This window comes from Hylobates moloch, unplaced genomic scaffold (genome assembly GCF_009828535.3).
Source record: "Hylobates moloch isolate HMO894 unplaced genomic scaffold, HMol_V3 SCAFFOLD_18, whole genome shotgun sequence".
NCBI lineage: Eukaryota > Metazoa > Chordata > Mammalia > Primates > Hylobatidae > Hylobates > Hylobates moloch.
The window spans coordinates 4,347,277-4,364,518 of record NW_026652293.1 but is presented as its reverse complement, the minus strand read 5'-3'; the positions used below and the strand labels follow the sequence as shown (position 1 = coordinate 4,364,518).

The 17,242-nt window shown below is 42.2% G+C and overlaps 2 protein-coding genes across 3 annotated transcripts in view; one reads left to right on the top strand and one right to left on the bottom strand.

Moving 5' to 3' along the window:
* The window catches only part of LAMB3 (laminin subunit beta 3), a 92,118-nt gene extending 84,557 nt beyond the window's left edge, over positions 1 to 7,561 (bottom strand). For both annotated transcript variants that reach the window (XR_004245026.2, XM_032136600.2), the window contains exon 1: positions 7,502 to 7,561. The gene's annotated coding sequence lies outside the window, so the exon portion shown is untranslated. The remainder of the gene's footprint in view (positions 1 to 7,501) is intronic.
* A 3,503-nt stretch (positions 7,562 to 11,064) lies between these two features.
* HSD11B1 (hydroxysteroid 11-beta dehydrogenase 1) overlaps positions 11,065 to 17,242 on the top strand; it is a 30,218-nt gene continuing 24,040 nt past the window's right edge. The window contains exons 1-4 of the mRNA XM_032136895.2: positions 11,065 to 11,296; positions 12,076 to 12,206; positions 13,010 to 13,121; positions 13,245 to 13,430. Coding sequence (XP_031992786.1) covers positions 11,209 to 11,296; positions 12,076 to 12,206; positions 13,010 to 13,121; positions 13,245 to 13,430 — 517 coding nt within the window. The 5' untranslated portion in view covers positions 11,065 to 11,208. The remainder of the gene's footprint in view (positions 11,297 to 12,075; positions 12,207 to 13,009; positions 13,122 to 13,244; positions 13,431 to 17,242) is intronic.

Sequence of the window (17,242 nt, the reverse complement as noted above, 5' to 3'; positions counted from 1 at the left end):
AATGAAAGTTTAACTCATTTCTATCCCCCAAATCAAAACCCTCTTTCGGATCTCCATGCTTCTCAAGTGCCTCAAAATTGTGGACCAGTAAACACTGCATTCCCTCAGGTACTTCACTCTTCAACTCACAGCATTTCCACTTTAGCTCCTCTGGAACTCTCTGGCAAAGATCTCCAATGATTCCTTTATGCCAGACCCCTGTATTCTTGACACTTCTCACCTTCCTTGACCTCTCCTGTCTCACTGAGACCTGTTCCCGTGGGTTCTGTGCTCTCTGTCCTCCTGTTCCCAGCTCACCCTTGTTCTCCTTCGCTGGCCCTCCCCTTCCGCCCAACCCTCAAACATGAGTGTAAGATTTCCCTCTTAGCCTTCACTCTGTCCCTGGTGGCTTCATCTGCTCCTATGGTTGCAACATTAACTTCCATGATTTAATTCTCCCAATTCTATATCTTTAAACTGGACCTTTCTTCTGAGTTCCAAATACTTACCAGACATCTGTATCTGGATGTATCAGAATCAGTTCATCCATTAAACACTCAAAAAATGCTTACTGAGCACCTACCCTGTGCCAAGCACCATACTAACACTGCAGATGCTGGGCAAGCAAAGTGGAAATGGTCTCTGCCTTCCCAGAACTATCTAAAGGGAAAGGCAGACAGTGAACAGCTAGGAGTAAAAAGTGATGAGTGCAATGATTAGAGAAATGCCTAGGGTTCAGAGAGCACCTGGTCTGGTCCCCAGCATTCCCTGAAGGTGTGACTTTGAAGAGCAGTACCCAAATGATAAGGAATTGGGGCAAGGGGAGGTTCCTGGGGAAGAATTTCAAAAATTATGAAGAACTTGTAAAGCTATAATAGGTAGTTTGGACTTTATCCTAAAGACAATAAGGAGCCACTGAATCTTCCGAAGCAGAGAAATGTGCTGATCAGTTGTGGTGTGAAGAATTGGATGGATTACAGCCCACAGGGAACTTCACAGTGCTGGGATGTTCATGTCTTAAGTTGGATGGTGAGCCATGAGGCTTTTGTTTCATACTTATGCTTTATACGTTATTCATGTTTTCCTATATTCTTTTGTGAATACCAAATATTTCACAAGCTTGTTTTAAAAATTAATAGATTGGGGAAGGTGAGGTGGCCAGAGAAATGTGGAGGGCATTAAAGCAGAAAACAGTGGTGGCCTGAGTTAGGATATGGTCTGGCTCTGTGTCCGCATCCAAATCTTATCTCAAATTGTAATCCCCAGGTGTCAAGGAGGGAAGGATCTGGTGGGAGGTGACTGGATTATGGGGGTTCCCCCATAATCTCATCTGTTCTCATGATAGTGAGTGAGTTCTCATGAGATCTGATGGTTTACAAGTGTATGGCAGGTCCCCCCCTCGTTCTGTCTCTCCCTGCCACCATGTAAGATGTGCCTTGCTTGCCCTTAGCTTTCCACCGTGATTGTAAGTTTCCTGAAGCCTCCCTGGCCATGCAGAACTATGATTCAATTAAACTTCTTCTTTTATGTAAATTACCCAGTCTCAGGTATTTCTTTATAGCAGTGTGAAAGTGGACTAACACAGATGGTCACAAAGGGTGAAGATTTGGAGATGGTTCTAGAGATACTTAGGAGGTAGAATCGACTGTACTTGGTGATTAATGGAATATGCAGAGGGAGGAATAAAGAACTCCTAAGTTTCTGGATTACTAATTAGATGGATGGTGAAGCCATTGATTGAAATAGAGATCAATGGGAAACGGTGAGTAAAAATAACAAAGTCATTGGAGAACAGTTTGGCAGTTTCTTAAAAAGTTAAACATGGCTGGGTGTGGTGGCTCACACCTGTGATCCCAGCAGTTTGGGAGGCTGAGGCAGGCAGATCATGAGGTCAAGAGATCGAACCATCCTGACTAACACAGTGAAACCCTGTCTCTACTAAAAATACAAAAATTAGCTGGGTGTGGTGGTGCACCCTGTAGTCCCAGCTACTCAGGAGGCTGAGGCAGGAGAATCGCTTGAACCTGGGAGGCAGAGGTTGCAGTGAGCCGAGATCATGCCACTGCACTCCAGCCTGGCCACAGAGCGAGACTCCATCTCAAAAAAAAAAAAAAAAGGTTAAACATAAATTTACCATATGACCCAGCAATGCCACTCTTGGGCATATACCCAAGAGAAATAAAAACATACATTCACACAAAAATTTTCACACCAATGTTCATTGCAGCACTGTCCATAATAGCAAAAAAAGGGGAAAATTCCGAATGTCTGTGAACTGGTGAATGGATCAACAAAATGTGGTATATCCATACAATGGAATATGATTTGTCAATAAATGACACATGTTACAATATGGAAGAACCTCAAAAACATGTTAAGTGAAAGAAGTCAGACAAAAGATCACATGTTGTATAGTTCTACTAATACAAAATGTCCAAGGCAGGCAAGTCTATACATGGAAATTAAATTACTGGTTGCCTGGGGCTGGGCACCCCAGGCAGGGAGTGACTGTAAATGGGCACAAGAAATCTTTTTGAGAGATGGAAATGTTCTAAGTTAGATTGCAGTGATGATTTCTCAACTCTGCAAATTTATTCAAAATCATTGAATTGTACACTTAAAATGAGACAATTTTCCAGTATATAAATTGCACTGCTATAAAGCCATTAAAAAATAATCATGTCAATTTCAGCATGATGAATTTGAGATGTTTAGGAGGCCCTCAGAAGGAGAGGGTTTGGGTAAGCAGGTGGTTATACTACCTGAAGCTTAGGAGAAATTGCTGCACAGGAAATAGAGACTTATAAGACTCATCCATCAACACAAAGGTTGTAATTATAACCATGGGAGAGAAGGGAATTACGCAGGGAATATAGAAAAAAAATGAGAACAGAATCAAGGCCAACTCCAACATTCAAGGAATCCAGAAGAAAAGATAAGCCTATAAAGAAAACTGAGAAGCAGTGAGAGAAATAGAAAGAAAAGCCCAGTGACTATGAATTGACAGAAGCCAAGGGAGAAGGATGTTTGGGGAGGTTAAAGTGGCAAATGATACTTAATGAGAAGGATCAAAGAGAAAAAAAGCATGGTAGAAAAATCCAGCTGGTTATAGGGGAGCCCAATAACATTGCTGGGCATAGCTCCGGGGGCTGCAAGCCCTCGGGGTGAAGACCATACCCAGCGCAGCCTGGCAGGGAGAGTGAAGTGCTGATGGAGGGTGTGGGGCTGGACTGAAGAGCTGAAAGAGTGTGGAAGATTCAGAATTTTTTGCATAAGGCAATGAGGGGATACAAAGAGCCAGTGGATAGAGTTCTGGGATGGGGATGAAGAGGCCACAGAAGGCAAAGGCTTCGTGACTTGAGAACAAATGGCCAGCACTACAGACTCCAACAGTAGGCACTCATGGCCCTCAAAGACGTGCCTCTGCTTGCTTCTCTGGGCTTCTTACTGTGTAACCCTACCCTGTAAAATTCAGTTATCCAGCCATATGGAACTGTTCATAGTTTCCCAAACATGACTTTCTCTTTCACACCGCTTTCTATTTTCCCACACAGCTTCCTATGCAAAGAATGTTCTACAAACTAGCCCTCCCCTCTCCCCATACTCCTGAACCCAACTCAATGCTCACTGTTATCATTCTTCATTTCCTGGAACGTTCCTGCTCATATTTCAACATGGATCAAAATGAACAACTTCCTGGAAGCAGCTCCCGCTGGCCCATCTGACATGTAGAATGGGCTACTCCCTTCATTATGCCCCTACTGTAGACTTCCATTAGTGCACTGGTAATGTCTTACACATTTCATTTATTTCCACATCTTCTTCTTCTAGGGCATGGAGAGCATTTCACTGGTGTTTATATTCATAGTACCTGACAAACGGTAAATACCTAACTAAATAAAAGTTAGTAGGTAATTCCTCCACCCAGCTACCATGTGGTATGTACCTCTTTCGCTACTTAGGGCCTTTTTGGGCTGTTTGTGGCCAGGATGCTGGGCTCCACTTTGTTAAAGGTAGACCAGATGGCTATCAGTAGCCATGGTCCAGAATGTTTTGTCCACACCTGAGACCATTTCTCAGGTTCTCAAAGCCCGCTGCCACTTCTAAGCTTTTCAAATTAAACACAGGACACTCAGTTAAATCCAAATTTCAGATAAACAATGAATGATTAATGGTGTTTTTTCCTTTTTTTTTTTTTTTTTTTTTTGAGATGGGGGTCCTGCTATGTTTCCCAGGCTGGTCTCAAACTCCTAGCCACAAGTGATCCTCTCTTTGGCCTCCCCAGTGACTGGGATTACATCCAAGAGCCACCAAACCTGGCTTGAATCATGTTTTAGTGTAAGTATGTAACTTTCAAGACATCTTCCCTTCAATAGTTTAGGAATATTTCTTTCAACAGTTTATCCCATCTTGATAGGTAGACAGCTTAGATAGAGGATAGGTAGATAAGATAGATATAGATAGATAGATAGATAGATAGATAGATAGATAGATGATAGATAGACAGACAGACAGACAGATAGGAAGGACAGACAGACAGGCATCCTTAAAATAACTATTTGTCATTTATCTGAAATTCAGATTTAACTGGGCATTCTGTATTTCTATTTGCTAAATCTGGCAACCCTATGTCCCACCAGGGGCAAGTGCTTCCTTCTAATGCTGACATCCCTGGAACCTTGAGATGCCCACCTGGCTGGGGCTGTGGTGCCACCCTAGTGTGCTTCCTGAAAGTTGGGCTGACCAACCAAGAAAAAACACAAGATGGGCCAAAGCCCTGTGGTGGCCATGCTGAGGTCAGTCCTCTCAACTGTGTGGGGCTCTCCCACTGCTCCCCATGCTGCCAGTGTTTCAACAGACCTTCCATTGAATAACTTTGTTTAGTTATTACATGGCCCCCTCTCTCTTCTATGCTCAGATGTGAATCCACAGGAGCTAGGCAAGAGGGAAAACCTGAAAAACTACAACTACAACATGCTTAGAACTGTCTGCTTAGATCATGCCCTTAAAACATAAAAACAACGGAATTTTTTTAATTATAAAAAGAACTGTTTGCATCTCCATCTCCACTGGGGGCAGGGATCAGACCATGCTCGTGACCTTGTGAGGGTCTCTTCTTTCCTAGAAGGCCCTTGGCTCTCCCAGGCAAATAGATTCCAGGTATTCTACCCCCTCAGTCCCCTACCACAAGCTACATGTGCCAGGCAGGAACGGGAAAGCACACAGAGGGCAATTTATCTCATGCCTACTTCATTCTCCCAGATCCACGATTCCATCAGGTAAAAAATAGAATAAATCTGTCCATTGAGATTGCCATGAAGGATTGACAAATGAGAACTTCTCCCCTCGTTAGACACACACATGAGGGAGGAGAACAGGAGGAAGGGGAGGAGGGAGTCTGTTACTGGACAAAATTGCATGAAATGATAGTTCTTTCTATAGCAAGGAAAAGATCTTGGCAGCTGTGAGTTCCTAAAATCAGACCTGAGGAATGGGGGTGGGGGTGGCAAGAAAGGGAGAATCTTATGCATTATTGTATTAGTTCGTTTTCACACTACTGATAAATACATACCTGAAACTGGGAACAAAAAGAGGTTTAGCTGGATTACAGTTCTACTTGGCTGGGGAGGCCTCAGAATCATGGTGGTAAGTGAAAGGCACTTCTTACATGGCAGCAGTAAGAGAAAAATGAGAAAGAAGCAAAAGCAGAAACCCCTGATAAACCCATCAGATCACGAGAGCAGCAGGGGAAAGACCAGCCCCCATGATTCAATTGCCTCCCCTGGGTACCTCCCCCAACACGTGGGAATTCTGGGAGATACAATTCAAGTTGAGATTTGGGTGAGGACACAGTCAAACCGTATCATTCTGCCCCTGGCCCCTCCAAATCTCATGTCCTCACGTTTCAAAACCAATCATGCCTTCCCAACAGTCCCCCAAAGTTTTAACCCATTTCAGCATTAACCCAAAAGTCCACAGTCTAAGAGTCTCATCTGAGACAAGGCAAGTCCCCTCCACCTATCAACCTGTAAAATCAAAAGCAAGCTAGTTATTTCCTAGATACAATAGGAGTACAGGTATTGAGTAAATACAGCCATTTCAAATGGGAGAAATTCACCAAAACAAAGGGGTTACAGGGCCCATGCAAGTCTAAAATCCAAAGGGGCAGTCAAATTTTAAAGCTCCAAAATATCTCCTTTGACTCCAGGTTACACTGATGCAAAAGGTGGGTTCCCATGGTCTTCGGCAGATCCGCCCCTGTGGCTTTGCAGGGTACAGCCTCCCTCCTGGCTGCTTTCATGGGCTGGTATGGAGTGTCTGCAGCTTTCCAGGCAGATGGCACAAACTGCCAGTGGATCTACCATTCTGGGGTCTGAAGTACATTGGCCTTCCTCTCACAGCTCCACTAGGCAGTGCCCCAGTAGGGACTCTGTGTTGGGTCTCCAACACGACATTTCCCTCCCACACTGCCCTAGCAGAGGTTCTCCATGAGGGCCCTGCCCTGCAGCAAACTTTCCCTTGGGCATCCAGGCATTTCCATACATCTTCTGAAATCTAGGCAGAGGTTCCCAAACCTCAATTCTTGATTTCTGTGCACGATGTGGAAGGCTCAATACCATGTGGAAGCTTCCAAGGCTTGGGGCTTCCACCCTCTGAAGCAAAAGCCTGAGCTCTAGGCTAGCTCCTTTCATCCACTTTCAGCTCCTTTCAGGCTCCTTTCAGCTGGGACACAGGGCACCAAGTCCCTAGCCTGCACATAGCACAGGGACCCTGGGCCTGGCCCACGAAACCACTTTTTTCTCCTGGGCTCCGGGCCTGTGATGGGAGGGGCTGCCATGAAGGTCTCTGACATGGCCTGGAGACATTTTCCTCATGGTGTTCGGGATTAACATTTGGCTCCTTGCTACCTATGCAAATTTCTGCAGCTGGCTTGAATTTCTCCTCAAAAAAATGTGTTTTTCTTTTTTAAATCATCAGGCTGCAAATTTTCTGAACTTTTATGCTAGTTTTCCCTTTTAACATGGAATGCTTTTAACAGCACCCAAGTCACCTCTTGAATGCTTTGCTGCTTAGAAATTTCTTCTGCCAGATACCCTAAAAAACCTCTCTCAAGTTCAAAGTTCCACAAATCTCTAGGGCAGGGGCAAATGCCAACAGTCTCTTTGCTAACACATAACAACAGTCACCTCTGCTCCAGTTCCCAAAAAGTTCCTCATCTCCATCTGAGATTACCTCAGTCTGGACCTTATTGTTCATATCACTATCAGCATTTTTGTCAAAGCTATTCAACAAGCCTCTAGGAGGTTCCAAACTTTCCCACATTTTCCTGTCTTCTTCTGAGCCCTCCAAACTGTTCCAAACTCTGCCTGTTACCCAGTTCCAAAGTCACTTCCACATTTTCAGATATCTTTTCAGCAACAGCCCACTCTACTGGTACCAATTTACTATATTAGTTCTTTTTAACACTGCTGATAAAGATATACCCGAAACCGGGAACAAAGAGAGGTTTAATTGGACTTACAGTTACACATGGCTGGGGAGGCCTCAGAATCATGGCGGGAGGTGAAAAGCACTTCTTACGTGGCAGTAGCAAGAGAAAAATGAGGAAGAAGCAAAAGTGGAAACCCCTGATAAACCCATCAGATCTCGTGAGACTTAATCACGATCAAGAGAATAACACAGGAAAGACCAGCCCCCATGATTCAATTACCTCCCCCTGGGTCCCTCTCACAACATGTGGAAATTGTGGGAGATATAATTAAAGTTGAGATTTGGGTTGGGACACAGCGAAACCCTATCAATTCTCATATAATGCTAAGATCCTCTCCTGTTTCAACGCTGCAAGTGTTATTCTCCCAGGAAAGGCAGAATCTCTGAACACAGTGTTCACCTACTTTTTACTCTGAGGTTTGCCCAACAAGATTCATTTTCAAATGGGACCACTTGATTAACAAAGCTACTAACAGTCATGAAAAGCACTATAGCTGCCACCTTCTAAATGACAGGTGTTTCTTTCGTAATCTACGTTTTATGCCAAATGCAAGGGACTTCCCTCTGGCTGCCCCTCCTCACATTTTTGCCATCTCCTATCAGTCTCCCCAGATCTGGGCCATCCTTCATAGTCCCATTCTTGTTCATTCATCCCCTATGTTCTTCTCACTCTGTTGCTTGTGCTTGATTCCATTTATTCCGGTGGGAATGATCAAATCAGAGAGAATTCCTGGCTGGGCTCTAATACTCACCTCCAGCAGTGAAGAGCCCATTCTGTGCAGGTGGGCTCCAGGTATCCGCTGAAAGCCTGCTCTGGAATGTGAATGGTCAGTGCATTACAAAGGAGGGCACGAGGAGTGGAGTGAACAGTTCGCTGTTTTGCTATGGAACTTTGATTCAATCAGGGAATACCTGACTTGAAACAAATGCTAGCTGAAACAGTTGTATTTCATTTTGTTTTTATTATTTTTTTAAACTTTGTTGAGAACCCCAGAAAGAAGATTTGGGGGATGGGATTGATCTGTTATGACCAGAATGCTGAATCCCAGTGATTTCCCCAGATTAAATCAGGCTCCAGGAAGACAGCAATTTTCTTATTGCTGCAGTATCTCAAAAACACTAAAACAGCAAGTTTATTGAATGCCTATTTTGGAGCAAGGCTAGTGGGAAATGGAAAGAGACAAAGATGAAAAAGACATAATCCATGTCCTCCAGGAGTTTACAAGCCAATGAGAAAACCAGCCATGTAAATATGAACACAAAGTGGATTAGATGTTTATTATATAATATGGTCAAAGTGTGGTCCCCATGGGTCTCTGAGACCCTCTTGAAGGGTTGAAAGGTCAAAACTATTTTCATAATTATACTAAGACATTACCTGACTTTTCCAGGGGCTACAGGATGTATGCTAATGCCACTGCCCTGACTGCTAATGGAATGTATGCTTATGTATTCTTGAGTTTTAGAAAAAAATCCTCAGTCTTAATTTCTAATGTATAAATTGCAATAGCAATATCAATAGGTAAAACCTACACAGGCAAAAGTTCTTTGAAGTCCTTGGAAATTATTAAGAGTATACAAGGGTCCTGAGACCAAAAATTTGAGAACTGCTAAGATTTAATGCATCAACTACCATTACACAGTGTCCTTGTTTCTCATCAATGCATTTTATATAGCAATTATTTTATCTAATCCCATAAAAATCACTTTATTGGATGCTTTTGCCATATCCTTATTTTCTAGCATCGTAGCTATTAGGTCATCTAATTATTAATCTGTTTGTGTCTTTGGGTTTAAATGTGTCTTTTGAGGCCACACAATGTTGGACTTCATTTTTTAATGGAGCCAACAATCAGCAATTGTTAATGCATTTGCTTTGTGTTCTATTACTCTGCAGTTTATCTTACTCATTGTTATTTTTGCTTTCTTTAAATTTATGTTTTCTTAATGGACTTTAAAATTCTTTATTTCTTTTTTATGTCAGACAATAAACATCCTTAGTCTGCCCATCTTTCTATCATTTCAGCATCATCATATTTCCAAATAACTTTTCATTGTTTCCTATAATTTTACTATTAATAGTATAGGATTAAGAAAATGAACCTTATCTGGGTTCTGGCTGGCACTTCCTTCCCTCTAGAAATGAAAATGGAGTCTAGTCTGTAATGTATCTTGGTATCATAAATATATTTATAAAATTATACAAATGTAGCTTGCAGTTCTAAAGGCATGTAATCTAATTTTTACTTGAATTTTATCTTTTTTCTCTTTTTGTCCTTCATAGACCTCGAGCTCTGTCTAGCCCTCAACTGTTCTCAAATCTCCATTGTTTTCTACAAGTGACCCTCACAGCTGTGGGCCTTTGTTGACAAATTGTTTCATCTCCTCTGGGTCTTAAATTATTTTCTCTTACTCTAAAGTGAAAATTCGATGAATGTTTCCAGATACTGCACTTGGAATCATAACTTAATTTCCCTTAACCTTGTGTAAATTCTGTCCCCCCACTACTCCCAACTCCTATCCCTCCTCCAAAGCACTGATACTTATTATCACATTTAAATTTTTTCCCTGCTCTACTGATAACTTACAGAACGCAGGATTGCATTGTGATGGGGTAATTTCCATGAGTTGATTGGTTGGTTTTGAGTTGAAAAACTTAACAATGATATATCTTAAATTCTTTCTTTGAGGATTATTCCTTAATGAATTTGTGCTATGGAGTTACTGAGGTGGTTATTTTTATTATTTCCCTGATAATAAATTCTAAATTGCTAAGGGTTTCTCACCACCCTCGTCCTTTTACTGTTACTAGATCTATTTTTAGCTGGTGTGGGCGTCCCCAGCTAGTTTCACTTGCCTAATGCTAGTTCTTTTTTCTTCTACATCAGGTCACCTCTTCCTAGCATCTTCTCCATGTTTCTTGTTGCTCTACAGCATTTACAAGACCCAGTTTAATGGTTTAGTGCCGTTTTTGTCACTCATTATTTCTTCTTTGTTCTCTGTTAAAGTAATAAGTGTACGATCCGTTGCACTTGCCTTAGAGTCTTGAACCAGTCTTGGATTTCCCGCCATCTGGGTTCTGGCTGGCTTGCAATTTCTCCTTTGATGTTGTAATACTTTTTCATTGAACTTGAGTGCGGGGCTTATAGAGCTTGTTTGCTTTCATTATTTTTTCCCAAAATGTGCACATTTTTTTAAGCTTATTTTGCTGTTTTGTGCTGTTATTTTTAATTGCTTCCGACTGGGTGGGGGGGTAGGGGGACTGACAGTGAGATTTGGATTGAGTTTGGCTCTCTTTGCTATTACTCACGTTTCCCCCCAGAAGCCCTACATGCACTCCTCTCTCTCTCTGTCTTTGACAAATCACGTTTGAAAGATCATTGATCCCTGGCGTAAATGGTGTTAAGAGTAAGATGGACTCGGGTAGGGATGCTCAGGAATCCAGTCCTGTACAGTCATGAGCTTGGCCATCTGGAAGTCTCCTCTTGCTCAATGAAATGGAGTAAACATTGTCCATTATGAAATCCACCACACAGGCTGCCAGGGACGAATGGGATCCCACCCAAAGCCAATCGCTGCTCTGACAGGGAAATTGGCTAGCACTGCCTGAGACTACTCCAGCCTCCCCCGTCCCTGATGTCACAATTCAGAGGCTGCTGCCTGCTTAGGAGGTTGTAGAAAGCTCTGTAGGTTCTCTCTGTGTGTCCTACAGGAGACTTCAGGCCAGCTCCCTGTCGGATGGCTTTTATGAAAAAATATCTCCTCCCCATTCTGGGGCTCTTCATGGCCTACTACTACTATTCTGCAAACGAGGAATTCAGACCAGGTAAGTACCCATGCGTCTCATTTTGGAGGAATAGGTTTAAAAAACACAGGGGTGCTTGAGTGTTCCTGAGGACCAAGATGTGTTCTTGATCCTCAAAGTTGGTGAAAATGAGGGAACCCTGAGGAAAGACGGTCTTTTTGTGTCCTCCAGCTACAGGCTGTGGGCAGGGGGGACTTTGTAGGAAGGGTAATCGTGTAGCCAAAATCTTGCCAAATAGGCCGTGCTTTATTTGGCACCCTTAATGGAAAGCAGTTTCAAATCCTCTACAAAAATGAGAGTAATACCCAAATTCACAACTCAGCAGCTAATTGGGCTCTATGAAGAGACTGATAAGTGGGAGGCAAAAAAAAAAAAAAAAAAACTGGAGATGATGACTACACAGAAGTGAGGGAAAATCCCTGGAATTTCTATGAACACATGTGTTTTGATTCCTTGTTAAATGTACTTTCAATTGAGCAAAATTGAAAGAGTCCAGAAATGTCTGGAACTCCAACATATTAGCTGAACCATGACTTTTCTGGCTTCATCCTATGATCTCTTTCCATGGAGGTTTTTAGAAATGACAGTAGGGAGGCTGTCAGCCCAAACCTCCCACTTCAGAGCATGTTTATGAAAGACCTGGCCTGTTCCCACAGTGATTTATGCAGTTTGTGACAAACTGATCTGGGCTCATAACCTTCAAGTTACAAATTGAGATAAGCCTGCCTATATCCAGAGAGGGAGAAGGAATTTTGCTGCCAACTTGGGTATGGTCCTCACTTCCTTTTGGGGTTCCCCAGAGATGCTCCAAGGAAAGAAAGTGATTGTCACAGGGGCCAGCAAAGGGATTGGAAGAGAGATGGCTTATCATCTGGCGAAGATGGGAGCCCATGTGGTGGTGACAGCGAGGTCAAAAGAAACTCTACAGAAGGTGAGGGTTCTATGCCCGCAGATACATGTACCATCACATGCTCAGATGTGTTCTTATATATGCTCACATATACACAGAAACTAGCATGTCGCAGATCTATATACAGATGCACATGCACACACACAGACACTTAATTTTGCACTCTCATATATAGACTCAAACGCCAAAAAACCCACAGGAATATAAAAGTATGCATTTAAGCATTCATTCGTGTGTGTGTGTGTGTGTGTGTGTGTGTGTGTGTGTGTGTGTGTGCGTGTGTGTAATATATTCTGCAACAGAGTCCTTGAGCTATATATGCTCACAGACATGCCTAGTCGCACACATTTACACATGGAATTACAGATACATAGGGATGTTTTCAAAAACTGAACTCCCAGTACCTGCTCATGAATACATATCCTCATACCCATGCAGACTCCCAGACACATGCCCTCTCATGGACTCACAAACCCAAGCATGTACATTCACAAACCTAGAGCTACCCACATAGTAACCAGCATCTACACTCATAATGCCTTCAGAAATGCCTCTTCACAGAAGCCATGAGCATAAATCATGAACTTAAACCCCAGCACTGGGATGATCTATCCATTTGAACCCCACCATGTTCCAGAAAATATTTCAGACAGAGGATGATGATCATGAGGGTTATATTAGGCAACACACACACAAACATACTTACCATTTCTTACCTAAACAGGGCTGTGACCAATCTCTCATTTAAGCCCCCCATTACTTCAGAGACTACCCCCCAAAAATCTGCAGCTAAGACTGATGCCATTTCTGCTGTGTCATTGCAGGTGGTATCCCACTGCCTGGAGCTTGGAGCAGCCTCAGCACACTACATTGCTGGCACCATGGAAGACATGACCTTCGCAGAGCAATTTGTTGCCCAAGCAGGAAAGCTCATGGGTGAGGCTGTTTCTCTTCCCTCCTCCTCTGAACTTTGCCCTTGGGGTCACCAAAGAGCTTTTGGGAGGAGAATGGGAAAGGCATCAACCCCAGATGATTTCTTAATATAGCCATCTCTTGCAGGAGGACTAGACATGCTCATTCTCAACCACATCACCAACACTTCTTTGAATCTTTTTCATGATGATATTCACCATGTGCGCAAAAGCATGGAAGTCAACTTCCTCAGTTATGTGGTCCTGACTGTAGCTGCCTTGCCCATGCTGAAGCAGAGCAATGGAAGCATTGTTGTCGTCTCCTCTCTGGCTGGTGAGTGGGACAGGGACATTATGTGGAAGGTAGAAGAAAAAAAAATGCCAGGGATGATGCTAGGCTCTGAAGTAGACATAAATTTTTATCAGTTTCCATGCAGAGAAGTAATGAGGGATTGGTCAAGGTAGGTGGGCTACAAAATTCTTTTAAGTAACAGAGAAAAAGCAGTAGCTCTGAGTGCTCATTGGAAGACTGAATTGTTTTCTACAAAGTAAGGTCAAAGGGACTTGAGGGGCTGCTGGAGGTACAGCCTGTCCTGGTCCTAAGGGAGAGACCTAGTTACAATATTAACTTGAAGTTGAAGTGTTCATAGTAATATTAAACAAAAGCTGATTAACAGCTTACTGATATGCATGAATGGGCAGATGTACTGATAAGAGACTTGTAGGGGGGTGATTTGTGGACTCAATGAGAGGCACGCATCCAGAGTAAAGGAGACACTGTTACAAACTAGTGACACCATACAAAATGAAGGATTGGTCAAGGTAGATGGGCTACAAAATTCTTTTAAGTAACAGAGCAAAAGCAGTAGTTCAGAGTGCCCAGAAGCCTGAATTGTTTTCTACAAAGGAAGGTTGAAGGGACTTGAGAGGCTGCTGGAGGTACAGCCTGTCCTGGTCCTAAGTGAGAGACCTAGTCACAATGGATAAAAAGGACTTTGCTTCCTCCATGACCAAAAGCCATAGGTTGGTGAAGTTATGTAAATGTGAAGGTACAACTGAGAAGTGAACTATTTTAACAACACACAGTTGTCTGATAAGTGGGCTAAGCTAAAGCTAAATAAAATGAACAACAAGAAAAAAAAAGATGAACAGACCTGCCTATACTGGATGTATTCTCTAAAATCTGAACGTGTTAACATGAAAAGATCAATTTAAACAACCAGCTGGGTAGAGAGGAAATGTGTCCAGAGAAATGGTCATGAAAAGATCTCTGTGGGATCAAGAGAGGTCCCTGGTGTTCTGGATGGTGGTAGCATCAGAAGCCATCACCAGTAAAAAACCAGTGAGTTCCCAGCTTGGGACATTTCTAGGCCCATTCTTATCATAGATCCAGGAGACAAGTTCCACACATCTTTGATTAGTCAGTTAGATTAGTCAGTTGATTAGTCAGTTAGAAGGATGTGGCTGGAAAGTGCAAACACCAGGATCAAAATCCGCCATCTAAATGTAGTTCCTGGCAAAATAAAAACAAATAACCTAGAGGACTCTGTAAACTGTTAAGCACTTCACAAACATTCTTATTGAAACTAATAGCACCATCTGTATTGTAAAGAGTTCTCCTTTCTGGCCCAGGGAAGGCCTGCATAGTGATTGGATAAAGGGGCAGTGTGTCTGTGCTACCCGCCAAACAGAGTGATTGATATGCATCCCGGTGCTTCCCAGACAACACACACTCCCCACCCCTCCCCAGACACAGACTCTCTCTGGGCTGGAAGAAAGGGAGAGCTTCCAGATGCATACTGAGTGGGAGGGTGCTGGGCACATCCCCAATCCATCCCAGGGCATTGGCCAAAATCCTCACATCAGTCATGATGTAGGTGGCTTTAATGATTTCAGTTGATTAAATAATACATTCACTCTAGGCAAAGGATGTATTTCACCTTTGACGAATGTAACTTTCTAGAATGTACCCACGATCTAAATGTGCTCAGAAGGACTAAGAATTACTGTTGAGCCCAAAGACATGATGAAATTCTGATAATCTCTGTTTCCCCACATCTTCTACACTTAGTGAATGACACTTGGTAATTTCCATGAACTCTGGGAGGTGGGAAATCTAGCTGGATGATTATCTTTGGTGTTTATTGCTTGTGTAGCCAAAAGATTCCAGCTTTTTTGCCTTGAAACCTGTCTATGAACTTGCAAAGTACAGATACATTGCTGTCTTGCCACAACTGAAGAACATTCTCTGCTTTATGATGTATTCTTTTAATCAGTCAGTAAACATGTTCATTAATCCTTCCTCTTTAAAATCTAAACTCTATAAATATGGGATGCTAAACATCAAGTTGATCTTAAGGTCAGCCAAACAGTACTGGGATGGAGTTTTAATCATTTCTTCTAGGGAATACATTAAATTGTTTGTTGAGTTTCAGTGATAAAGAATTGTTTTTATCCACAATGCATTTCTGGGTATTGCATTACATGGGAATACTATACTTCTAATATGTTCCTTAAAGGGTTGGTTACCTCTGTAGCATTAACAAAGACAATACTGCTGCTTCTGGAAACCTCCTTGTAGTCCACATCTATCCACTATTCACCACCTTTTCTTGGCACCTATTGAGCAAGTTTCTTGTATGTGTAACATCCCGTTACATTGATTAGCCTCCTCTCCTTCCACCACTTGCTAGTTAGGATGTAAGTTCAGCTACTGTAACGAAGACCCGAATTTACAGTGGCTTAAGCAAATCTAAATTTATTTATCTCACACAAAACACGCTGGATAGGCAGTCCAGGGCTATCTGATATGGTAGTTCTGTCCTATGAGGCTGTCCAGGAGGCCTTCTATCTCAGAACCACCATTCCTAGAGTGCTTGTTTACACCTGCATGTCCAAGATGGCTCATTGGCATGTCTGAATTCTAACTCAAGAAAATGAAAAAAGAAGGATACGACCTGGAAGGTGTACACTTTTCTTCTGCCACAGCTGGCTGCAATTGTTATCTTTATTCAAAGGGAATATGTGTCCAACTAAAAATCAGGAGTTCTATTTCTGTAAAAGACATTGACATTGATAAATAACTAGCAATCTCTCCCACATCACCCATGCTAAAAAACACCTAAGACTAGAAAAAAGTATACCCTCCAGGCCATCCCACATGTGAACCACACACACACACACACACACACACACACGACTCATTCCCTCTCACATTCAAGGTCCTTCACAAAAAACAAAGTCCTTCCATCAGGCAGTGCGTGCAGGGGACAGTGGGGTAGGAGAAAGAATGGAAAGAGAATACCTAAATAGCATTTGTGAAACAAACCAAAGTAGAAATATTAATACTTGAATTTGACTAAAAAAAAATCACTGGAGTGGGCAGAGAACATTTGAAAACATCTGGAAAAAAGTTTATCTGACATGAGTCAAAATAGGTCATCTTAGGTTCAATATTAGAAAAGTAAAGTTGGTTTCATTTTCGGGCTCCTGGGCTTGGTGAATCCCATCACTGTGGCGTGTGTCATCAGTTGCACACATGGCAGCTAGAACTGAGCATATAAGCCATTTCTCCACCTGCTTTATGCCCCTGAGAGGAACCATGGACAAACCCTGTCTTCCTCTGCTCCTTTCTCCTCTCAAAATCTACTTAGCCCCCTACCTCCTATGAAGTCTTTTTCAGAACTCACCAGAGCCATTTCAATGTTTCTTCTTTGTCTTTATCTACTACATTTTGGTAAGTTAACTTTAGAAATCCGAATTCCTCATCATTTCTCTTTTTTGGGTTTATTGGTAATCCAAATACTACTAATACTACTCATACTACTCATAACTACTAATAACACAAATGTTAAACATACTCGGCAAGCATACGTGTAGGGATAGTAATCTTTCTGGATCAAGGAAAATGCAAGGTATACTTTGAAGGGAAATTGGACATCATAAAAGACTCAGTTGCTTTAAATATTCAAAATGAAAATAGATCAGAAGGAATAAAAGAACCTTGTCAATAACCTTTGAATCAGACTTCTCTTGAGAAGCTCCATAAGTGTCTCCAGTTAACTATTCACTTTTCTCCAAGTAAATCTTTTTAAAAAATCAACTTTCCCTACATATAGATAGTCTTATTCAAATGTATTCCTTTTT